Raw genomic sequence first — 25224 nt, forward strand, 5'->3', positions numbered from 1 at the left:
CTCCTCATAGGTGAGGGAAAAGGATGATGACACAGAAATAACTCCACAGACTTTCATAGGTCAAGCTATCAGCTGAATATTTTTATTTCATTATATTCAGACCTACAGGCCATGTAACTTACAAAATGTATTTATTAGTCAGCACAGAAGTACATTGCAGTTGTACAACTCCTACCAAAAATAGTACAAGCCATGTTTACCCATCAACATCTACTAGAGCACCCATTTAATTACAATAAATTTCAAACTCCCATTACAGGTCATTAACAGGATCACCTGCAACACTCCAAGGAGTTAACAAATCACTATTTCCTGAATGGTTCACATCAGTAATGAACCGAAGCCACTGTATTGCTCCCAGGAGTGATTTCAAAAGCATATGTTAGTCTTGCACAGCTTCAGCTTCTCACTCAGTGTGTTGAACTAGAAAAATAGGTAAGAGAGCACAGGTTTGTCCAGGGTTAAGTAACAAACAAATTCTACACAATCTCTAGAAATAATTACTCTTGCTGAAATCAGATCTGACTGAACTACAAATATAATAGCAATTATATTCTTTTAAAAAGCTCTTTAAACTGGAACACAGCTTCTTGTGCTCTTGTCAAGGCCATGCAACCAGTTTGTTGGCACAGAAATTATCATAATATCTCTCTGAAGCTGTCCCATGAGGCACCTTATGAGCTCAAGGACTTGAGCTTATTCTGCACATTCACAGGACAAAGCCCCCAAAGGACGCTGCTCACATTCAGTCACTGGTGAGCAGCCATTACAAACAAAGCTTGATTTTTCTTGGTGCTAAGTGCATCATCCCCTCCTGCTGGGATTCAGTTCCCTCTGGCAGGGCCTCCTGTTATCATCCACCTGGACACAAGCAAGTGCAGTAGAGGGGAGTGGTAAAAATAGCCAAAACATTCCCAGGGGGAACCTCCACCTTTAGGTTGCAACATTGACCCCTTCCTCTCTGATCAAAACTCTTCCTAAGATCATCTCCAAGAGTTTCACTAAGAGAGTCAATATTTAACTCCCTCTATAACAACAAGGAAAGGTATTTATCCAAGGGCAATAAACAAGCAGAATCAGGAATTCAGACTGGGTCACTGGAGTGCCACTGCAATACTTTTTTCCCCTCAGTGACTCCGCAGCTGAAATGTGTAAGTACAGATGCCACTTACACCTCTTCACTCCTCAGTTCTCATCCACGTCTGGTACCGATCTGGAAATGCAGCACTCATGACTGTGGTGTATACTGTGTTACTGGCAGGGAAAGAGCAACAGAGTGAGTGACATTCCAAAGGCAGGAAGGGCAATTTAGCTAGCTAGCAAAGCAGCAGAACAAATTTTTGCAGAAACAAATGTTCTGCTTAGGTACAGAAGGATTAGGAAAAGAGCCTGATCAAATTAAAGACTGTTGGCCTAATTTCTAGCGTCCTTTTCCCCACTCAGCACAATAGAGGAACTGTATTTCCACATCCTTTTCATCACTGTATTAAACAAACGGCACTGTATCTATGTCACAGCTGAGATGGACCTCTTCCTTTCCCCGTTTGCTCACACTGACAAGGCAGGAGAGAGGTCCTGGCACTGAGGAAGCTATTGCCAAGCTGCAGTGAGAATGACTGATGCAGAGAATATACCCAGCTCCATGTAAAAGTAAACTAAAACAGGATAACCTGCAAAAGTGCAATTTCTGGAACATTACAGAAGATTGGTATACTAAAAGAAATCTCTTGGAAACCCAGTAAATGGTACATAAAAGCTTCATCCCACTTACTTTATTACACATTAATCAGAGCTGTATCAGAACATGCAGAAAAGGTACTGTCAGTGTTAACACCAACCTGAAAATTCCAAAAGTGGGCAAAGCACTCAGTGTGACATCCAGCTGCTCCTCCAAAGGAGTAATTTGTTTCACCACTCCAAAGCAATTTCCCATTATTAGACTAAGCCCCAACAAGTGCAGTTCCCTGACTGAAGTGGCAGACCCAAGAGGAAGGGTGTGGTCCAAGTGAAAATAGAGGGTCATGAACACAACCCAAAACTTTAGCTGGGAAACCACAAGACCCAGACAAATAAGGAAAATCCTCAGCAAGCTTGTGGTTTACTTTCAAGTGGCTTGAGGCACAGCAGGAGGCGCAGATCAACATCTCTCGATCTAATACTTACTTGTTTAAGACTGGCTTCACTGACAACACCTGTACAGAAAGTTTGAAGAGTTGTCATTTGGGTAGATAAAGAGAGAAATGGCTACTTAGAAAGAACAGTAGGATCAAGTTATGAAAGGACTAATACAAAGTCAAGAACTCATTGCTTTTTTTAACATCAGACCATTTTACAGAAGTACTTTCAAAAAAGCCCTCTGAAAGAGATTCCAATTCCCAAAGCTCAGCATGTCTAACGCTATGTGCCTGTGCTTGAAATAAACTGCACAAAGATGATGGGATTCACCTCCTGCACTTTCCACCTGAATTGGTGGACTGTTACAAAATGCCTACATAGGAGTCCAGAAGCATTTTAAACAACTTTCAGTCTTCAACCCCCCTCTAGAGACAGCTGTGCAGTAAACCTTGTTCCCCACAAAAAAAGCACAGCTTTTCAATCCCTGATAAAAGAGCACTTCTGCTTTGTCAAAGAACTTGAAGAGTAAATCACAACGCAGAATTTGAGAACTACCTTAAAGAGTGTATCCAAATTGATGTTGTGCTGTCCAGTAGCATTGAGAGCTTTGATGGCTGCCGTTCTGTGGGAAAGCAACATATCAATTAAATACACTTGTCTGTTCCAAAGGCTACAAAGCACCAACACAAACAACTTCTTACTAAAGGCCTTGATGTTGAAATGCTTGCTTTGATCTAAAAGAACCCCAAGTTGTGTGACTGGATCTCATCTCACACTGTTACTACTCCATTGAGTACATGCCAATAAGGAACTTGCCAATCTCTTTTTATGCACTACACAGCCTAAAAATCATGTTTGAGCACCTTTCTAGTGCTATCCAATACTTTGGCACTGTCAACCTGAGTCATTTACCTTCTACTCAATTTTGCTTTCTGAGCAACTCTTTGGCCAAGGCCTCATCCTTGCAATTTCTCATTATTTGTGCTAATCACTGCCTCACACCCTCTCCTCTGGCATCTGCGAATATTGCTCTACAGCTCATGTGCTCCCTTCAGAGCGGCATTACAAGAACTGAATGAGCTGCCTGTTCAAGGAGAAAACACCTGCCCATATCTCTAACCTCTTGGAAAGTCAGTATTCTCTCCCCACAGACCTTTAAATCAATTTACCTACGATCATCAGAAGGAGGAGGGGTAGTCCAATGATCATAGTTTGTCTCCACACGAAACCACCTGTAACAAGCATACAAGCAAGCAAAAGGTGAATCAGTATGTAATTCACGAAGTCCAACAATCAGCATCCCTGTATTGCCAAAAGGAAAAATCTCCCTCAAAAGTCAACTCCCTCCACCTGCTGCAGGCCCACGGGCCCCATGTTGGTAGATGCAAAAGCCTTTACCATCAACTGTGGAACACAGGAATGGGGTGGGTGACCTTTGATCTCCTGCCATAAGCCATGACCAAGAGGTGCCCCAGATCTCTCAAGGGAGTTGTGCCACTAAGCCAATTGCTCAGAAGGGAACAGGAGAAGCAAAAATGTAGTAGCTTTTTCCTACTTACGCTCCACCTAAGGGATCAAGAGGCCAAAGATCTGCTGGCCCTCTTCTGTTCCTTGTTATGACCATGCCTTCTTTGGGTGAGATGCCTCCCACAATATAGTAAACTTCAGCAATGATGGGAATGCTAGCCAGTCTGAGAACAGCGGACTGGAAGTCCTCTGCTTCACTCAGGGTCTAATGCAGAACAGAGATGATGGCGAGGTTAAGCACAAAAACAAGCACTAGGACATCTCCAAAAGAATAAAGGTCCAGTTTTTCTGAAAATGGTAATTGACTCAAGTGCTACTTGAAGATATTAATATAGCAATATATCAAACAGGATAAAACAACGCCTGGCACAGGTATTCACCATCTTGGAGTACAGCTGTCTTAACAGGTTACGACAAGTCACAGCTAGCTGAATCACTCCCTAGGAAGGAAGTCTTGGCACAGCTTCTCCAGGACCTTTGGCATTGGAGGTCACCGCCCAAAAGGACCAGAACTGCCTCATTACTAGACAGCACAGGGTCAACATTTACTTTCTCCTGAAAAATGCATTTACTTATCAAGTTGGTAAGGTTTCTGTGCAGCTGATTCTAATTTACTAGATGTTTAAGGACAAATGCCACATCTGTGAAATGTAAGAACAACTCAGTGCACTTACATCTCTGACAAGCCAGCTGACAGGGTAATTCCTATTGAGGAAAGCAGCTATAGCATTTTCCCACCATCTACCACCATCTGGGGAGAAAAAAATAAATTACTATACATGTAATTAAATACAGCAAGACAAGGTAGGTGCCTATCAGCACAAAGTATCAACATTTTACGGGAGAAATGCCAACAAGGAGCACAACCTTCAGGTGAAATATAAATAGACAACATAATTCCAACTGACAGCCACAGCAGCTAGATTAACACCCCTGCTTTCCAGAAAGCATTTCAGACCTGTCGTGACAGGAGTGATAATAATCACCTCTTTACTCACCTTACTGAAATATTAAAACAGGAATAACTCCACAGAAATAATAAAACGGCTTAAAAAAAGGTAGTGATAGTGTTCGTATTATTGAGAAAAGTAAGAGAAGTGCAAAAACGAGAAGGCCAAGTTTGTTACTATTTATACACTCACGCTTTGCAAACCACAAAAATATCCATCTGCTTGTCACTTGATAGACCTTTACCCTGATTTATTCATCCTGCTTCCCACCATAGTGCACATGCTCCTTTCCCTCAATTGGCAGTTCAATTGGAAAGAACTGAAAACAGCTTTCACTTCAGATAAATCAGCAAGCAGTCAGCAGCAGCCCACGGACAGGACCGCAGCACATGTGAAGCAAACATAGGACATGGAGAGACATAGGACTTGGGTACACACAAGATTTCCTCAATCAGGCCTTTGCACAGATACGATAAACACTTAACACTTGCCTTTAAGCAGAACCAAAAGCAGTTTGCCCCTGTAAGTATCAGCCCTGGACATTTCAGTTTTGAAAATATTAACTGACTACTCTGGAATCAGAAGCAGTGTGCATGCAAACCGTGGAAAGAATTCAGTGAATCCAACAAGGCAGCATTAACCAAGCACACAGGAAGCAAGAGGTGCAAGTGCTCCATAGCGGAACCCCTACTCACAGATAATGCCCGGGTGGAACACATTCAGTGAATATTGTTTGCATAGCTAAGGAGTTCTAGAACAGATTGTTCAAGCTCAAAAAGAAAAGAGCTTATCACCATCACAAGGGAAAAATAAACGTTTTAGATGTTGGCTCTGAGAATATATTATTGCCAGTTCTAACAGTCACCTAATAAAGAACAACAAAGTATCAGCTTCTTAAAAGGAATGAAAGGGGAAAGAAACAGAAGAGAACTTCCCAATCTTTGAGCCGGACATAACCGTCATTATTTGTGAAACTGAAGCCCTGATGAAAAAGGCAGCGACCTTTCCCTGCCTTCCCCTCTGCTACAAGTTTTAGTTCTCAGGAGTGACATCTCTCAACTTCACTCCACTATTGATCTCGCTCAACTGCCTTTGCAGTGTCTCCAGGCATTCCCCTCAAGCCCTTCTGCCTTTCCCCTAGATCTGTCTTATGCTTCTCTTGACCTCCTCTCTTTCCAACTGCCTTATGAGCCCAGACAACAATGGAATACAGCAGAACCAGGAAAGGAGCCTTTTCTTTGCTGTCCGAACTGCATCTTGTTATCTCAGGCCCCACCCTGCCACTTCCAATGGTGTCTCTTGACCAGACCACATCTTTTACAGCTTTCCCAAGGCTTTCCTCATCATTTGACTCTTTCAGCTCAGGTGACACTGCTGACCAATACCTACTCCCACACAGCAGCCAAAACCAGGCATGTGTGCTTTCACTCCCTGAGGGGAAGGCAAAGCATTCCACTTCAGATCCTTCCTGGCAACCTTAACCTCATTGCTCCCTCTAAGAGAAAAAGACCAGGGCAGGCAACAATCAACAAAACCAACACACAACATCTACTGTGGAAGATACTTCCTTTACCTCGTTCATCTCCGGAGATTGTGAACTTGTGTGGACTTTGCCCAGTCCATAAGCCTACATAACCAAGAAATGTGGTGCCTTGGTATGCTACCTGAAACCAGGAAAGAGATCAGTTCAGCATTCCAGAACAGAACACTGCTGGAACCTGCAACCCATACATCTTTCTATAGCTTTCATACCTACATTACTGTAAAACACCGTGCTTTCAGTTACAGTAAAATATGCCAAGTAAATTATAAAGGGACTCTAAGGCCTCAAATTCACTGCATTTCATTTGTTTGTGATCACTAACTGCTACAAAACTATTGCTCAAGTTAAACTGCCAAGCAACAAACAGCAACTTTTCCATTTACAAAATGGATTAATGAACATTAAAAAACCAAAACAAAACAAAACCAACAGACTAACCAAGCTGCACTAGCAACTACTTAAGTTCTGGAAATCTGCATCTAAAAACAAACTTATTGGTGACAAAAATTCACAAGGTCTAAAAAAAAAAAAAAAAAGCCTTAGAATTAGTACATTTCCTTTTTTCAACGTCTCTTAGAAATAATGATCTTCATTACTAGATTAAGCTGTTCTACTTTTTCCAGTCCATCACCATAAACTGGATGTCCAGAAAGCCAAGAAAAGCAGCATTCATCTCACACTCCAGGAACATAACTGTGTTGCTCTAATAACCCAGTATAGTTGGGATGGCAAACCCATTCCTACATTAAATCTCCCACCTAAGCAGCTATAGAGCTGTCCCATTCTTCATGGAACATCACCCACCACACCAACCCTGGATCATACCTGCCCACCCTTTATAAACTGCACATCAAGTGTGATCTTGCTCAATATATCAACAAAAGCATAATCCAGGTTCCGGCCGTGGTAAATGTTTCCTTTGTCATCCTGAGCGACAATGCTTGTACAGAACCTGCAAACAGAACAGGGCAAGGAATGGCTGAAGGCACAGCTATGACACTGCTTGCAATACTCTAGCTGAAGGAGCTCAACATTTCAGGAGTAATTGAGCTGATACTCTGCTAAGTGTTTTATTAATGCAACCACACAAAGAGGAGTCCAACACCACACCACAGTCCAGCAATTACAGGGCAGGCAGAAAGCAGCACTTCCGCTCCGGAAAAGTGTCGTTATTTCATTTCACTTTTCTAAGTCATAATGAAAAGCTGACATCTGAAAGCATCCATAAAGTGTCACACTTCCTGCATTTAATTTTGATAATTTCACTTCCATTTGGAATCTTTATAATTTTAATCCCAAGTAGAAAAAATCAAGTTAAGTTCCATCAACAAAACTGAAAAGCATTGGTTGTTCAAGTATCAACCAATTCAATAACAGATTATTCTCTAGAACAGAAAGTGTGCTAAAACTCGTGTAACAAGCTCAGTTTCATTAAAACAGGCTTTTTTTGGTGGAGTATATTGCATTAGCAAGAAATTAACTTATTTTCTCTGCAGTTAGGAGTTGGTCATTTTGGTGAGGCATAACCCTGCCTCTCAAAAATATAGAGGTAAAAAATTCTTCACACAAGTAGAATATTCCCAGTTGATGGGGGTTTCTAGTATCCCAGCCAAGAAATAGAATTTCAGGGACCTTGCTAGGACTAAGTGTGGTAAGTATCCTCTGTGAAAATAGTAAAACAGCCAGCATTTAAATGGACCATAGCCAATATTAGTCCTTACTGAAAAAATGATCCTAAAAAAAGGGACTGAGTACCATACATTAAGACAAAAAAACCCCAAATGCAAACAAGGGGCCACATGCCTTGATATTTGCTAAAATGTATATGGAGAAATATTTTAGGACTCCCGGAGGCAACACCAAGTGTTGATTATTCTCCCGCACCACGTTTCTAGGGCAAAAAGAGATAATGAAACAGAGCACCTTTTTTCACTGAGACTTTGTTTGCTGCCATAAAGTATACTACAGTCATTTTCCACTGTTCAAATCAGGAAGCGATATTATGCAGCTGTTATGAACCTTCATCTAGAAAATTGTTTAGCAGTAACTTTATCTCAGACAAATGAAAGAGCAACTAGTTCTTCTAGCCTCCTTTACGGCAATTTTTAAGTGACAGAGAACATTACATCATTTTCAAATATAAATGATCTCAACTACTTTTGGATAGACATACCGTACCAACAAAAATTAACTTTGGATTTTAATACATTTATATAGATAGAAGTACATACACAAAACCATGGCAGATCGATACCACTTGTACTCCACAACAGAAAACAATTGTTTCTCGTTCCATTCAGCATCCAAACTGCCAAAAGAGAATGAAACCTTCCGGCTGAACAGATGAAGTGGTCCCGGAACGGACCGTGCAAGTCACCCGCCACGTGCCTTTCCCCCCGCTGAACTAAAGCTCTACAGCCTCCTGTACGAGACCGTGTGAGTACCCGACACTTACGCAGTGGATTCGTAGGCGAAGTTCAGCAGGATTCCATCTCCGAGACTTACTCCCAGTGCTTTGCACATCCCCGCGATCTCCCCCGCGAAGGGCTGCGGCATGAACAGCTCCAGTTCGGTTGCTATGGGCTGGATGACTTGGTGCACCCATTTCGGCACGCTCTCGCTGCAAGACACAGCCGGGCCGTTAGCCGAGAGCGGGCCGGCGGCTCACACCCGGCACCCCTGCGCTGCTCCGTCAGCCCCTCCCGGCGCTGCCCCGCTCGTCCCCCATCCCCGCGGCCACCCCCGCGCCGGGCTGCCCGGCCGCACGCACTCGATGACCCGCTGGACGGCGGCGCGCAGGAAAGCGGGGTCGAAGTGCCGCAGCACGGGCAGCCAGCGCTGCTCGGGCGGGCTGTCCAGGCTCACGTTGCAGCGCAGCGGGGCCGCCGCCCCCGCCGCCCCGCACAGCAGCGCCAGCAGCGCCCACGGCCCGCAGCCCATGGCGCAGGATGGAGCGGCCGCGGCGCCTGGGGGCCAGCCCGCCCTTCCCCGCGCCGCAGGGCCCGCCCCGGCCCCGCCCGCCCCGAGGCGCCACCGCCGGCCCGCGCGGAGCCTGCAAGCCCGCTCCGTGCCGCGGGACACAGCAACCGCAGCAGCAGGTATACGGGACCGCCTAACGCGTATTGCCCCGGCGCTGCTGCTGGGCCAAACTCAGGAAAGCCGGTCCAACACCGTCGCTTCCACAACCAGGGCAGAGGGGACAAACCCACCCTTGGCACAGCTGTCAGCACGCTGGCTGACACAGCAAGGCTGTAAACAAGAGGAAAACGGGAAGAAAGGAGACTAGACACTTGTCCTCAACCCCGGGGCTAAAAAATTACCACTCCCCTTTCAGTGTCAGAGGTTATTCGTTTCGGGACACATACACAAGAAGGGAAACTGCTCAGCTGTTCAGCAGAAAAAACGCCCCCAACCAGTACAAGTGGGGCTTATAGATTGTACTTTCCCTCTCCCTCCCTCCCCCCTACCTTTGTCTCCAGCACGGGCTCCACACTCCATCCCCACAACACTCCAGCTCCCCCAGCTACACATGTTCCTCTACCTTCGAGCTCACTGCTCCCCTTGCCAAGTACCAATCCCTGCCCTTCTCTCAAGGAGGAACATAAAATTTGAATACAACACTGCAAGTAGTAAAAAAAAAAAAATCCTACTTAGTCCTTCTCTCCCTAAAGCCTAAGTTTTTTTGCTCTAGGAAGCAACATGACAACAAAAACAATACAAAATCAGTACAAGAATTAAAGTTATTACAAATACATATTCAACAAATAGCTAAGTGAATTCCCACATGGGATATTAAGCATTAACCTGGTTTCCTAAAAGGAAAGGAAAAAAGCACCCCACTAAATGCATTTCCATTACACTGTGCATGTGGCACCTGCTTCTGCACCACAAAGAAATCCATTTTTAACAGACTTTGACAAAGGATGGTGTAAGTAACTCCCTCAAGTTACAAATAATTTATCAACTCCATTAAAACAGGTGGCCAGGGAAGGTACAAAGAACCCATTAATGGTCCCAGCAGAGGTCAAGGCTGAAGCACACATGAAACCTTAAGGTTTGTCTAAACCTTAGACAAAGAATCCAGACATCCACAGGATTCTTGCACATACATGCCAAGAGACACCAGAAAGCACACCACTATATGAAAACATTCCTTTTTTCTTTGGCACATGATGCTGTTCTGGTATTTAAATGGCAATAAAACCCCCCATATCCCAATACACTAACTTTATTTTTGTTTTCTGAGTAAGCCACAATGAACTGTTCTTCCCCACAACTCTTCACTTGAGCTTACCTGCATCACAGATGAATTTGGTCTTACTAAACTGGTCAAAGCCAGCTACTCAGACAACAGCTTACTCCATCTGTACTCCCCTAAGTCAGGCACAGATACTATATCAACATGCTTTATAGACTGACCAGAATATTCTTTTCCCTTTCTGTTGCTTAGTCATTAATTGCCTCAAGCAGAATTTTTACCATATGGTTGTGTATTTTAATACTTACACATACAAAACCCACTGTAAGTAAATTATATTTAATAAAAATATAACTGCCTTCTTCCCTAGAATGCTTTAAGACCAAATTTAAATCCTCCAAGGATTAAGGCCTCTGTCCTATAGATGCAGTATCCATCAGCTTGCAAGAGTTCCGTTTGCATTTCCTAACGGACCAGAGCTAAATCCATAAGGCACCACAGTCTTCCTTTCCCTCAGGGTGATGGTGGGTGGAAATGAGCATCTCCAGGGCTATTTCTTCAAGGGTGATGAAGTTCTCTCCAGCATTTATTTTAGCAGCTGTTTTCTCTTTTTCAGAAGTGCATCTCGAAGAGCAAGCTTCAACATAAAACAAGAGGGCAATATTCAGGTGAGGAGCATAATAACTGAGACAATAGCACTACCACATCAACAAGAAGCCTTTTCAATTTCTTTAACCTCTGATAAAACCACTAAGAGCTCATCAGCTCAAACAGGCAGCTGCAATGCAAATGGTAACAATTACAGTGGCAGAAACACAGGGGTTATTTACCTAAACTCCTGTAGCAGGTTGACCCTGGCTGGGTGTCATGGTACAGTACAGCTAAAGAGCTGAAAATTACCAAAGCCTATACAGAAGATTAGAACAAACTGTTCTTCTACTGACTCATTTCAATCAGAATAGATCAAGACAGTTGCAGTTCAGCTGAGAGGTAAGTGAAAATGGTGTTTTGCAGAAGAGTATTACAAAACTTGCTTTTCAAGGGGAAGAAGGAATTTTTACAAGTGCCATTATCACCCTAAAGAGATATTGTTGTGCTTCAAACATGTTTTAGCTAATAAAGGAGCTGCTTCTGGACTATAGCAAGCAGGTCATTTTATCTTACCACCAAAAAAGTGCAGCAGAATGCAGCACCATACAGCTATGATCCTCCAGCCCACTCAAAACACTTTCAATTTATGGTTAACAGACTGGTGCTGTAGCCTAACTTCCATGGGGAAAAATGTATGAATAAATGCTGCTCAGCAGTTACAGGTGAATTTAAAACATTAATAAGGACAAAATGTTTCAAGATGTTTTTATAATAACTGAGCAGAGTGTAACTGTAAACAGTGGCTTCCTTAAAGTGCCTGCATTGTTCATTTGCAGCCTATTTGGCACATTCTGAGAGCTGTTTTCATGTTGTCAGCCCTAACTGAGGTGAGGCAGAATGATGCCAAATAAGTATCTACAGAGGATACTAATCCACATCCTCCTGCTCAATCTGAAAAACTTCAGATATTCTCTACTCAGTCTACAAATAATCCCTGTCTTGCCCTTCCTAAGGCAAGAAATTGCAGACAAGTATCATTTGGATAAGGTATATGATCCTGGAAACAACTCAAATTTTGTTCAAGAAGCGTGTAAACACTTGCATGAAACAGGATCTGGGAAGAAAAAACAACTAGACCACTGGATTATTCTACAAGTTTCCTGGAACATGCTTGGATGAGCTGCATTTAAGAATACCTTATAAAACCCTCAGCTGGCAGAGGCTTCACTACTGAGAACAGCATTAGTGTGGAACTACTGCTAAACTGATTTCTTTCTAAACCACAGTTTCAAGTAGCTAATAAATAGCATTTGCATCTGTTTCTCAGGAACATTTGTGACAAGCTACGAGATGACCTGTAGGCCAGGACAATGAGTCTGTAACAGAACAGTAACAAGAAAAAGGTCAGAGACTGGAGAGTGAACCACAATCTGCAAAGTAGGGGCAGGACTCAGGGAAGGCAAGCCATGGGCTTTCTCTGAGCTGCCACAGCAACACCTCAGGCCAGAGGGTAGGCAGCACCACACCTGCACTAGGAGTTCCTGCTCACACTGCCCCATCCATCTCCAGCACGAAACATTACCTGCTTCTCCCTAAAGGAACGCTTGTTCTTGGTCCGGACACTCCGGCTGTATCTCATCATCATGAAGTTCTTGTTCTTTTGCTTTTCTTTGTTGGAAGAGCTGGCAAATGGGTTAATTCTGGTTTTCTTTTTCACAAACTCTTTTCTGTCTGTTTTTCCAGCCTAGAATAGACAGTGCAATAGAGCAACAGGAGGTCATTTTCCTTCCCCTACCGCCACCATCACCAGCCTGATAGTAACACATTCTATGGCAGCAACAACAAATCTGGGTTCAGGATGTCTGTGTCCATACATGCCTTCTCCCATGCCAGCTGTATTAAGTCACAGGGAAAACTGTCTGTTGGCACATTCATGGCCACTTGTGACCAAGAGAGGCTGTTTATTTGTTACAGCCAAGATGCAACAGCAAAGAACCAAACAAATAATCTCTCAAAACCCACATGGCAGCTGGGCATCCACCTTAGATATGCAACCCCAGCATTTCCTCCTGCACAAGACAAACCCAAACCCAGAAAGACAGGACACAGAACATGCCAGTTCCTCACCTTTGCAGTTGCCAATCTGGTCTCCTTGTCTGACTTGGGCTTCTTATGCAGATGTTCAATATCTCTGAGTGAAAGCAACTCCCCCCTACACACAAATTCAGTAATATGTCACCACACAAAACTTCATCTGGCAAGGAAAACAAGATGCCCTCTTCACCCTTTGTCCCTCACCCATCTTAGGCCACAGTCCTAGCATAAATTTAGACACAAATGCTTCTTGCTCCCTTCAGGCTGCTCCTCATGTGTGGGACATCCATTACAAAAGTCACCCATTTCTATTTTCAAGTCTTGCTTTTTGCACAAAGTTTAACAGACACTGGAGATATAACCACGCAGCTACAGCTACAAAAAAAACCCTCTCATGCGTCTTGACTTGAACAAGGTAAACAGTCTCAGACCTTCCACCATGTTTTTTCCACCTTCCTCATGTCTTGTCTGCCAGGTATAAGCAAGCCCCCAGCCCAGGATCCATTCTAGGCTCTGGCTGCTGGCTGTCATCAGGAAACACTGATGAACAGCAGAGCTCTGTGCCCTGCTGCAATGAAGAGCTGCATCACTAGAGGATAGGTAAGAAAAAGCACTCAACATTCCATAACCTACCTGCCCTCCTCCTCATCTTCATCATCTATTTCAACATATTTCCTCTTTGCAGCTTTGCCAGGTGCAGAATTAAGTTCTTTGGAAAGCTGGGCAAGGCGTATTTTCTTGAAGTCTTCCTGAGTTAGCAGCCTGCTTGTACTGACTGCTGCAGCCTTGGCTTTTCGTTCCTCCACGGGCATGCTTCTCACTTTTTCTGCCTTTGGAAAAGAAAAAGGCACAAAAGAATCATTCGCAGCTTTGCAAACCACTCCTGTGCCACAATCCACGATCCTTGCCCCCCAAATACACATTATGCAACAGCAATATTGTTGGGAAATGCTACAACCAGACATCAGGATTTTTCCTTGTCTCATATCCAACATCTAGTATCTGAATAAAGTACAAGCACACCAGATTTCGGGGGAAAAAGCTCTCAGCTGACTATCACAGCTCTGAAAGCATTCAGCCCTGAGAGAGACCTCCCCCTTCTCCACTCCCACCCTAACAACGTGTACTTCAGCAGGAGCACTAACCAGCACTTCAGCCTCACTGCTTCAGGACAGCTCACTCTGAAAGCCTGGGTAAGTATTTAAGAGCAGCCACATCAAGGTGAAGAGCAAGAGGATCTGGTCTGTGATTAACAAGACTCATTTGTACTTGGCATAGAAGAGACTTGAAACTCACTACTTGTTGCTGCTCCTCATCTGAGGAGTGATGCACATCAATCCATTCTTCATCTTCATTGTCCTCCTCCCCACTCAGACTAGCGCTTTCCCAGCCATCTGCTCAGGGAACAAGTACAGAGCTCTTAATGCAAACTCATCTCAACTACCTGGATTGGCAATAACTGATGCTTGGATCACCTGCTCTTGCTGCCTTTCATTTATTTCACCCATCTCCTAACAGCATTTTGCCTAGGGACATGATCCATGCTATGCTCTGCAAAGCTCTGCACAAGAGCTCCAGATCAAGATCCTGAAAACCAAGTGCATTTGGGACAGCCTGAAGCACCACAGGAGTTCACAGACACTAATTACACTCCTCAGTCACAGTGTTCCCCACTCCCAGCCACCTAAATCAAGAAGAGAACTACTGTGATTTGTAGCTGGGTTAGTTACAACAGTCTAAGCATTGCTCTTCACTGCTGTGCTGGCCAACGTGCTGAAGTTGCCAGCTTCAGCAACCAAGCACAATGTTAGAGTGATCACTGCACAGCATGTCCCAGCAGGGCATTCATTCCTCCAGCACAGCTCCTGCAGCATCTCCAAGGCACTCAGGCTTCATTTGCCAAACTCTGCCTTGCTTTTAAAGATCTCCAGCTCTTTTCCCCAGCTCAGGCAGGGGGTTCCAGGGTGTGTAAAAGCATTCACACAGGAAGTGAATTAACTAAGCCAAATATTATACCCAAGTACTACTTTGGCATTCAATATTATTTAAAGGTTTTCCTTAGGATAAGCTGAACACGAAGTTCGCAGCTGTACTGTCTGTCCCTCTGCTTCCCCCTCTCAGAGTGTATCATAAAAAGCAACACAGCACCAAACCCCACTGACAAACCACGCTTACTCAAGGAGAGACATGTGCAAGCCAAGGCACAAGACAGCAGGAAGCGAAATGCACAAACACCAGGTTCCACGTCCACATAAAATCTAAGTGACAGTGATGCCCAAAACAGAATTTTTACGGAAAAAGGCCAACCTTCCTCTTGGGTTCCTCCCTCTTCCTTTTGATCCTCAACCTCCAGTACTTCTGCTCCTGGAATGTAATCTTTGGCATCCAGTTCTCCATACTCATGAATCCTGGCTTCCACCGAGGCCTCAGTAGGCTTGCCCTGTACATTAACAAAACACACATTAAAGCAGGCTATTTTAATGCCCACCAATCCAAGAAAATGTCTGGGGGAACAGGAGGGTGTGGGTCCGAAGACCTTTCCTTATTTCATGAGGCAGAGTTTAATTACTCAAGTTGAATGAATCTCAGAAAACAGCTGAGCTTCAGGAGCATGATCTAACCATGAGTTAGATGAATTTGGACTAAGGAAACGTGGAAATAATAGCACATTATGTCCAAAGGCAGTAGGCAGAGGAAGCACACAGGCTCCACCTTCTCAAGAGGACACTGAGACCAGTTCTCATCATTTTTGAGCCTATCAGTTTTTAGTGAATGCAAGACACGTGAAACACTTACCCTGAACTTCTTCTGCAGCATCTCTGGATTCAGAGAGCGGAACAGGTGTATCAGAGTTCTTGCAGACATCATCACATCTGCCCAGAAAATGAGAGAGTCAGGAAAAAAGCAGAACTTTGAGCAAACCACAAGCCCACACAGATCACCAGTATTTACAGCCTACTCGTCTTCACTGAGGTTATGGCTCCCTCAGATTTCTCTGGTATAGAACATAGCACTTCCATAGGGGCTGACTCTTCTTAACCCTTTCTCCTTGCTTTATTTTTGTCAATGAATCCCCCTGCCACAACTACCCTTGACTGTTTTGTCTCCCATGGATACACACTCCAAATAAACAGAAGTAACCCAAACACTGAAAATCGTCTCAGCCCATAAAAACCAATTAGGATAGCACTACCTTGAAGGCTGTAACTGAAGACCAAATAACACAGGGGGAAAAAAAGGGTTTAAAGTCATATCCATATAGTATTTACTTTTATTTTTATGCGTCTTGTACTGAACAAGGTCTTGGAGCAGGTCTTCAGTCATGGCTAAGGGACATCTCGCAGTGATTTCTTTTATTGCATTGATTCTGAAAAAATAGAAAATGAATTATTTGCTCAATACCAGTTAGGAGAAAATGACACTTATAGTCTGAATTACCCACAACTTGAAGAACCTTATACAGCATTTACACAACATTTGGTGTAAAAGGAGAAAACCATCATGAAATACTCCCAACAAAAAACCAGAAAGGTGAAGCTGAGATACTGTCTTAACTTTCGACTCAAGCAGCTTCTTGAAAGCGTAGTACAAGTGACAGGAATAAGTCGCAAGTGGTTTAAAAAAATACGCATTTTACCACAACATTTGGAGTTTGACATCACTCATACAATTCTGTACTCACCCCACAGTCATGACCTCCCCAGAATTCTTGTCTGTGACAAAGTTGTTGGCAATGGTCATCAACACTGACTGGATAATCTGAAAATAAGAAAAAAAAAATACATACTTAATAAAAACTTAACACACTTAGATGTGATTGACAGAAAAATCCTTTCTCATAGAAAGACATCAGGACATGCCAGTAGAGCCCACAAATATTTTCTAAACACAAATTTTCCTGCAGAAAATAAGACAAACATCTTGTTCTCCCCCTTTATGAAACAGTCCCTTAGGACTTCCAAAAATAGCTGAAATGACCATAAGCTTTTCCAAACATCTCTGACCAATTCCCTTTCCTCCATCCCCACACACACACATAGCATTCACATGCTGGCCTGCTGCCCATTCAACATCAAACACAGGTGAACACTGACCTCAGGTGGTACCAGCTGATGTGAAGCCTGTGCAGCAAACAGAAGAATCTTTGTCACTTCTGGAAGAAAAGCAGAAAGATGCCAAAACATATTGGTGCAGCTTGCTCCAGCCAATAAACACATCCCTTAAAACACAAGAAGCTGCTCAGTCAATCCCAAAGCTATTTAGCCAGAAGTTCTTTGGGACAACTGTTTCTCCTCTCCCACCAAGCATTAGGAGCGCCTCTGGCCCCCACCTCTGGCCACCCCAGCAATAGCCAGCTAAAGCAAAAGGAAACGCTCCAGAACTGGAGTCAAAAACCAGTAAAAGGAAGCAGCACAAGGCAATCATGCTCAGCTAGTCAGGATTAGGGACTCATTTCTTTTATTCCTTTGCTGGAGCTTCTCAAATCCTCAGGTAAGGAGCCATGAGTGCACACAGCCTCCACAGAAGTCCAAAGCGCTTGGCACTTCTGGCAGTCAGGGACTTGTACTTCCTTTGTCCGCACTCTAGACTATTCCTGCTTCCCACCAATCCACTGCTACCTTTCCAGTTTCATTGCCACTCGCATGAAATGCGTGTACATGAGACATGAGGGATCAGCAGTACCTAGAGTAGTGACTTACCCCTCTGATGGGGCTGAAGGAACCTCTGAACAAAGGGGTAGAAATTAAAAAGGAAAAGCTGCAAGACAAATTGTAACATATTATCTTTTTGTCTTTCAACTTGACATCACCTTCACAAGCTGATACATTGTAAAACCATCTCATTCTATAGTGTGCTCTCCAAATGCCTCTGATTTTACAGCATAATATTATCTCCTGTATTGAGTTTGATATCTGTAGGGCAAAAATTAATTGTACCAAGATAAATCCAGCTGCAGTCTCTCTGCACCTAGTCCTTGCCGTGGAAATCCTTATATCCTCTGAAACTCCTCCACTTGGACTAGATTACTCTTTACTTAATCCAGCACAAATATTTTATCACTGGGTCATGTGCACAAAACCCTCCAAGTGCAGGAGCTGCCAGTTTCCCTCTTATTCAGCACCACCTGGCTGACAACTCTGTGGTCAGCATGAGCAGCTTCCTAGAAAGGTCTTGGAAGCATCAAGTTCTCCTCTACTCTTTAGAGACAGCTCAGCTATTCCAGACCAACACCCTTCTCTATCAGAGCTCCCTTAGTACCACAGAAAGTCTGTACTACTGTGACATTCCATGAGGCCCACTGCTAACTCCCTGACCATCCCTATGCACTTTTGGACATAAAGAAAAATTAAACCTCATTTTCCCGAGGCATGAGGGCAGAACATGCCCACATCCAAACCAGGCTAGCTACCAACAGACCACCATAAAATTACATACCTCATGTATTCCAACCAGCCTGGATATTAGGTCCATGAGCATCATCTTCACTTCAAATCGCTCCTTGCAGCTCTCCAGCTGCTTCAGCAGTTTCTCAGCAAAGTCTAGAAGCAGAAATAGATTTGCAGTAGACTGAAAGACACAACACCAAACTCAAATGGGATTAGGGTCAAAACGAGCAGTTTGATTTGTTCTTATTTCTAAGCCCCCGTGCTCTTTCACAGAAGAAATTAAAGGTGACTAAATCAGTTATTCCAATAGGTTTTTTCACTTCTCATATGCCTAAAAGGCCTGCTGTGCACAGGGGTTCAGCAGAGGGAACTGGCAGACATTCCCCAATATCATAAGCGCAAGGCGAGCATTGAAAACTAAATTTTTACATACATTTTGGGTTGATCTGAGAAAATGAAATCCCCAGAGGATCACTAGAACAGACCAAGAGCAAATCAAGTGCTGTTAGACAAGTACATTTTAGCAAGGGCTGAACCAGAGCAGTTACAGTAGATCAACTACTCTGGGCTCACCACACTACTGCCTTCACACATACAAGGGAGGCAGAGAGCCATGTCCTGATCCGTAGAAACCCAAAGCAGATGATGCAATATTCCTCCTTCCTTGTCTCACTGCCTACATGTGCTCCACTACAAGCACAACAGGACTGATCTCTCCAAGTGCAGTGAAACCTGGAGTAAAAACACATTTCAAGTGTCACATCTGCACCTAGTTGTCACTTGGGTTCTCCTGGCAGAGCTGTGTCCAAGCTTCCCTGCGTGGGATTAACACAAATCGCACTAAGAATTCACCGCACGCTCACCTTGGGGATCATGAATCAAGTGAATGGCAGAGAAATTGAACACCTCTGGCTTGCTCTTCTTTTTCTGCTTCTACATGGAAACAAGAGTAAGAGACATTTTTCTCTTTCTATGAGTAAAGTGCTTCAGTTTCAAGGTTGCTGTCAAAAGATTGCTGCCTCTTCAAAAACATTTTAAAAGCTAGTCCTGGATGCTAAAAACTCTCCCTGTTTTCAACCACACAGGATTATGTAGCACCTGTAGCTAAACAAGCTAGGCAACAACAGGACTTCAGTACTAGAAGGATTAAGCCAAGATGATGAGAAGGAAGACACAGCTCTCCTCACCTTGAGGACCTTCATGGCTTTCTCCAGTTTCTTCTTGCGCTTGGTGGTTTTCTTGTTGGTCGCATAGCGCATCATCAGATCTCTGGCTGTGGGGCCATCATCCTTGGGGAAGGAACACAACACTCAGGCAACCCAGGCTTCAAATGGCAATCAGAGAAACAAACCACCAATATTTTTCAAGACCACATACTCTGAAAACTCTCCCCCCTTCTTAAGTGTCAGAACACACAGGTGCCAGCATTTAAATAGAAAACCAAAAGAGCTCTTGGCATTTCTATCTTTTAACAGACAGCAAACACATCCTGCCATCACTTGGGGCCAGCTGTCAGACACTAAAATTTTTTGTGAAGCACAGAAACATCTGGAGAAAACTAGACCGGACAGTAGCACAGAGGTAGACAGACTAGCAGAGCCAGAGTCACCAAGATAACAGAACTAATAAGGGGTCTGAAGAACAGAGAAGGGAGTATTTGGTCACAACACCCACCTCAGACTCTGATTCGCTGTCTTGTTTCTCGTCTTCATCTTTCCCAAGGAAGAACTTCAAACTAGCAACTAACACCTGAAAAGTAAAGTGAGTTCATGTGGGACAAGCCTCAAGAGCCAACACAGAAGGCCCAATATTCAGTCAGACCCCAGGCAGGACAGCTGCTCTTCTCATTTAACCAAAGGTTCACAGTGCCAATATTAAGGAAGTGATATCCTGACAGTCTCTTCTGAATAGCAGTGAAAAGTGCATCCACACTCCCCACAGCAGTCTACACTCATTACAAAATAAGCTGCCAAGCTCCACCTCCTCCCATGAGTAGCATTTTGAAAATTAAACAACAGACAAATCAGTGAAGTTTGTTTGCAGTAACAACAGATTAAGTTACATCACATGAAAAAGGCAGCCAAGGTAACAGCCAGTGTATCAAGTGATTTCTGTTCTCACCTTGGTCACTTTGGAAAAGCAGGCAGTTGTGATGACATTGACTGTTTTGGCATCATTCCTGGAACAAAACAAACCACATCTTGTATTTCAAGTCTGGCAATTTCACATTATTCTCAGAAAATTACTTCTCACCAAGTATTAAGCAACTCATTTCACACAAGACAGTATTTCTTCTCAGCTAAATTCCTTGGCACAAGTTACAACCCCATTGGGCTACAATTAAGAAATCTATTCAAGTCACTGTCTCTGCATTATGTTTTGGACTACGCGCCACAAACGATACCCACGTGCCCCACAATAAATGGCAAATCAACACAAGCCTGCCAGACCCACCAAATATTCCTTCTGTAAAGCTCTATCATCACATCCAGAGATATCTTGGCAGCAGTGGGATTGCTGTCTCTCAACATTGTGTACATGAAGTTCTGCAGTGCCTAAAAAAGAAGTGGAAAACATGTTTTTAGAGGTCTTCCACAAGAGTAGGAGTTCAGTTCAAAGTACACATGAAAGGCAAAGCACTGACCGTGTTCACTTTGTTGTTCTTGTGTCTAGCATTGACATTCTTGATGTCCGTCACAATGTGAGTGTACAAGGTCTGCAAGGGGAGAGACGACAAGGAGTAACACACAGAGACAACACTGTGCCCAAGCACTGACGTGAGAGCCAGATGATCACCACTGAGAACATCACTCGAGTTACAGCAGCAAAAACCAGGACATGACCCTGTGAAGACTCACGTATTTGAAAATCATACTGAATTTACAGTACAGCAAGGCAGGACAACGAACAGCATCAAATACTGCTTCAAATCCTACCCCTGCTTCACTCAGGCCTGCTCTGACAGCCAGGTTTGTCACCTGTAGACACACACAAATGGCTCAATCCCAAACAGGACAAGCCTACAACCTGCAACAGCAAGGTGTTTACAGCAGCAGAACTCAGTTATTATTCCAACATACAGCTAGAGCCCTGCCTCCAGCACTGACTGCTGAAACAGCTGGGCTATGTTAAACTGCAATTTCATAACCAAACAAAGAACAGCTGCCTATCCTAGCATTACCTCATTGGCCAAAACCAACTGGAACTGAAGATTTTTGTCAGCACACCTTACCTTTCGTAGCAGCTTATCGTGACACCGCAGCAGTTGAAAGAAGAGCTCCAGCAAACTCGTGGGATTTATTAGATTCTTGTTTCTCAACAGGATCAGAGCCTTACAGAAGGTCTGTAAGAGAACCCAAATTTCACATTCCTCTCCAGCTCTTCTCTTTATTGACAAGCAACCCACAAGCTCTCAGCTCACGCAAAGGGCAGGCTGAGCCCAAGGCGCGGGTCTCACCATGCGCAGGTCGGGGTCCAGGACCGTGTGGTGGTAGGAGAGCAGCTCCTTCAGCTGCTGCGGGAAGCTGGCCATGTGCTCGGGGTAGCAGTGGGCAACCTGGAACGGACAGGGCAAGCGAACGCTCTAGAGCACACCTGGGGTTACCTCACAGGCCTCGCAGGGTGTACGCAACCAGCAATAGTCATTGGAGCCGGCACCACGCACAGGCTGCCACAGGGCAGGCGCTGGGGCTCACCTGCGCCAGGAACATCAGCAGCTCGGCCAGCTCCTTGCTGGGCTTGTCCGGCTGGAAGGTGAAGATCTCCACATGGGACTGGTAGTGGTGGTACTGCTGCAGGAACTGCGCACACACAGGGAACGGCGGCAAATGAGCAACACCAGCCCGTACCCCCGTGCCCGCCCCAGCCTCCCCGATCACCCCCCCCCGGTCCGCACCTCCTCGGTGTAGGAAGTGGGGTCGCGCTTGATGAGGTTCTGCAGCTGGGGCAGGTTGCTGGGCAGTTTGTTACCCTGGCGGCCCGACATGGCTGCGGGCACCGGGTGTGAGAGCACCACGCGAACGCTCAGCTGGCCGCCGCCATCTTGGCCCGCCCCTGACGGCCGCCGCCGAGGGACAAATCTCCGCGGGAGGCGCGCGCCGCGCTTGGCGCCCCCTGGCGGCCGGAGCTGTGGGCGGGAAGGCGGCTCCCGGCGGGCTCGCTTCCCTCGGGACGAAGGCTCGGGCAGCCCCGCGGGGTGAACGCGGCAGCAGGCCGGGCACGGACCGCAGCAGGCCGGGCACGGACCGCAGCAGGCCGGGCACGGACCGCAGCAGGCCGCCGCAGCCTCCCCGCGAGCCCTCGCGGCACTCCCGCACGCCTCCCGTTCCCCTCCCTTGCCAGCTGTTGGGAGCGAGGATGCCTCGCAGTACACCTCAAATAATCACTACAGAAGTGAATCCTCAGTGAGGAAAAAAGGTTGATTCCAATTTAGTCTTTTTAAAGTTTAGCTTTTGGTCATGATAATCGAAAGCTGATGCCTTCACTTGCATAGTTTATACTTCCTTTAGGCAACTGCTTATTCACCCTGTGGAACGAAATTGTTATTCCTTGATACAGTGTACTTAGCAAACAGTAGTAAATAATTCCGGTCCAATAGATGCTCTTACATACAGCCACACGAGCTGTATCAGAATATCATCAAGGCTTCAACAGGGCACAGTCCAAAACCATTAATGTAACTTCCCATTTAAGCCACCATCACTTCTCTGACTGAAAGGCTTTTCTCTGCCTTGGTAAGAATCTCACAGCCAGCTGCAACCACCTAAGCACACACCTGCTAGGGGGTTGCCAGTGGCAACCTGAATGTACCACCTCCGGTGAGATTGGGCTTTCCCGTGCCTATTAAAACAAGAAGAATACACCCTCTTCTACACACCTATACAGCTCACAGAAATACAGTTTTAGCATCACTTGGAGAGCAAAATGACTGCAAAAGTAAGAGAAAAACCTGTTACTAAGTGCATAAAACAAAAGCAAGCCCTCCATCACCAAAAGAGCTAAACGAATATTTGATACCTTTACCTTGCCAGCTATTAATTTGGTTCATTAGCACCTAGACCTGCTCAGCCTCTGCTTTCAGGTGGCTTTACTTTAATGAACCTTCCAGCACAGCCCTTAAATGACCCAGCACAGGGACCCACTTGATCCTGTACCCTCAGTGGTCCACCGTTATCTCAGCATCCTTAGCTCAAAGGTTTGCAAAACCAAAATACCACTACACAGGCCTTTTTCAACCTAACAATTAGAAAAAGAGCTAAGCTTTACACTAAACTGCTCCAACACGAGTCACTGACTGACTAAAGCACAACATTTGCACTTAAAATGAGAAGTAAACACACTGCTTAAGAAAAGCATGGAGCAAAACAGCCTTATCCATACTCAAGGACAAACCTAAATACCTATTATCTCTGCAGAAGCAAGCCTATTGCTTTGATTTCTACAAAGGCTATTAACAAGGTTAGACGAACAAACCCAGCCACTCCCATTACGTATAAATAAAGCACAAATAAAAATCATCTTCCTAAACAGTTTATACTCATTTAATATTAAAATATGCATGCTTAAGCAACTAGCACATAATAGAATATTCCCTATAGTGCCTTTAAGGAAAAAAATCTAACTTTAGGGGCCTTTTATCAAAGTTGTTACTTAGGAAGCCACAAAAGTCAGATTACTATGCAAATTAACATCGAATGCCTGCACTAAAAGGGCTTCCAGAATTAGCCTTTATAATTAAACAGACTTTTGGTCAGCATTAAAAAAAAAAATAGGCAAAAACAAACAAGCAATTTCTGTTAAACAAACACCCCAAAAAACACCTTGCCATAACCTTTATTACTAATCCCAGAAAAACAGCTTAAGCCCTGGTGTGAGCATTTATACCCAAAGCCTGTTGTCTCCTGCACAGATTGGTTTGATTACCATGTGCTAATTAGGCCAGGAATGCTTAAAGGCCCCTGGAAAAGACCAGCTGCTTCTTGTTTGGGGATGGTGGGGCTGTGTTAGTGAGCCTAAGTGCTAATATTAAGGAAAAAACTATCAGTTTGACTTTTTATGTCACTTTGTGAGCTACGTAGCACATTTTGTGTCCCTTTGCTTAGTTAACACACTACGCAAGGAATTTAAACAAAGTACTGTTGGTTGAGGTATGGAATAAGCCGCAAATTTTTTTGCTTGCATAATTTTTTGAGCTCTATGTGCGTTTATTAGGCTTTAATTTTTCTTTTTGGAGAATAAGAAGCTGACAGGTTTTTTTTACATTGTGTTTAATTGAAAGAGAAAAGCTGGTTTTCTTCCTTAAGGCATCTTTTTTTGTTTCTATTCAAAGCTTCTAAACATGGGTGTGTCTGTTGTTGGGATTATAGAGAACAAGTTAGGGGGTTTTCCTTCATTTTTAATTAATTGTTTTCCAGTATGGAATGATTACCTGTTGTAGGGACTTCTTGTATGACAGTATGTTGGAAGGTTTTCCCTTTGTTGCATAGTTGATACATGAGTTAAACATGCCCTAAAACAAGCAAAACAGAGACCCCAAAACACTCAAACTTGAAAGAATGGGTTTTGTTCTTAAGGTCAATCAGGCTCCATTGGAAACCAAAAAAAGGGGAAGCTGTTACTAAAGTTGCTATTAGGGCACTAAGATGTTTCTCTGCACTGTATTTCTTAATTTTTTCAATGAGTTAAGCAGTATTTGGGGCTGCGGAGTTCATGGATGGGGTAGAATTGCACTTGATGTTAGGGTGGGAATTTGGAGATGGGCAGCTCCTGGCTCTCTTTTGCCCTTGCTGCAATCACCCCCCGGCTTCATGTTGCATCAAA

At 44.3% G+C, this 25224-nt stretch overlaps 2 protein-coding genes across 2 annotated transcripts; both read right to left on the reverse strand.

The window, feature by feature from the left end:
• Positions 1-60: 60 nt before the first annotated feature.
• Positions 61-9099, reverse strand: NAAA (N-acylethanolamine acid amidase). The gene is made up of 11 exons (XM_048303835.1): positions 8906-9099; positions 8591-8755; positions 6961-7087; positions 6166-6256; positions 4317-4393; positions 3675-3847; positions 3285-3347; positions 2671-2737; positions 2164-2192; positions 1173-1254; positions 61-423 (listed from the first exon to the last, which is right to left on the reverse strand). The coding sequence occupies exons 1-10, from the start codon at positions 9073-9075 to the stop codon at positions 1179-1181; spliced, it is 1038 nt and encodes a 345-aa protein (XP_048159792.1). The 5' UTR covers positions 9076-9099; the 3' UTR covers positions 61-423; positions 1173-1178.
• A 757-nt stretch (positions 9100-9856) lies between these two features.
• On the reverse strand, positions 9857-22458 carry SDAD1 (SDA1 domain containing 1). Its single transcript, XM_048304838.1, has 22 exons — positions 22301-22458; positions 22101-22205; positions 21863-21961; positions 21638-21748; positions 21050-21121; positions 20860-20960; positions 20527-20584; positions 20080-20154; positions 19593-19694; positions 19269-19338; positions 18455-18558; positions 17719-17776; positions 17113-17171; positions 16701-16777; positions 16288-16385; positions 15815-15891; positions 15326-15458; positions 14315-14412; positions 13652-13848; positions 13052-13136; positions 12507-12668; positions 9857-10970 (listed from the first exon to the last, which is right to left on the reverse strand). The coding sequence occupies exons 1-22, from the start codon at positions 22388-22390 to the stop codon at positions 10920-10922; spliced, it is 2082 nt and encodes a 693-aa protein (XP_048160795.1). The 5' UTR covers positions 22391-22458; the 3' UTR covers positions 9857-10919.
• Positions 22459-25224: the final 2766 nt, after the last annotated feature.

This window comes from Corvus hawaiiensis, chromosome 5, assembly GCF_020740725.1.
Source record: "Corvus hawaiiensis isolate bCorHaw1 chromosome 5, bCorHaw1.pri.cur, whole genome shotgun sequence".
NCBI classification, from domain to species: domain Eukaryota; kingdom Metazoa; phylum Chordata; class Aves; order Passeriformes; family Corvidae; genus Corvus; species Corvus hawaiiensis.

Excerpts from the sequence above, each read along its gene's own strand:
- SDAD1 (XM_048304838.1), bottom strand. The coding sequence starts at position 22,390 with ATGTCGGGCCGCCAGGGTAACAAACTGCCCAGCAACCTGCCCCAGCTG. Across the intron at positions 20,961-21,049 it reads AGAACAACAAAGTGAACACG|GCACTGCAGAACTTCATGTA; the intron begins GTCAGTGCTTTG and ends CTTCTTTTTTAG. Across the intron at positions 19,339-19,592 it reads AAGCCATGAAGGTCCTCAAG|AAGCAGAAAAAGAAGAGCAA; the intron begins GTGAGGAGAGCT and ends GTTTCCATGTAG.
- NAAA (XM_048303835.1), bottom strand. The coding sequence starts at position 9,075 with ATGGGCTGCGGGCCGTGGGCGCTGCTGGCGCTGCTGTGCGGGGCGGCG. Across the intron at positions 7,088-8,590 it reads TTCGCCTACGAATCCACTGC|GTTCTGTACAAGCATTGTCG; the intron begins GTAAGTGTCGGG and ends TTCTGTTTGCAG. Across the intron at positions 1,255-2,163 it reads GTGAAGCCAGTCTTAAACAA|TAACACAGTATACACCACAG; the intron begins GTAAGTATTAGA and ends TTTCCCTGCCAG.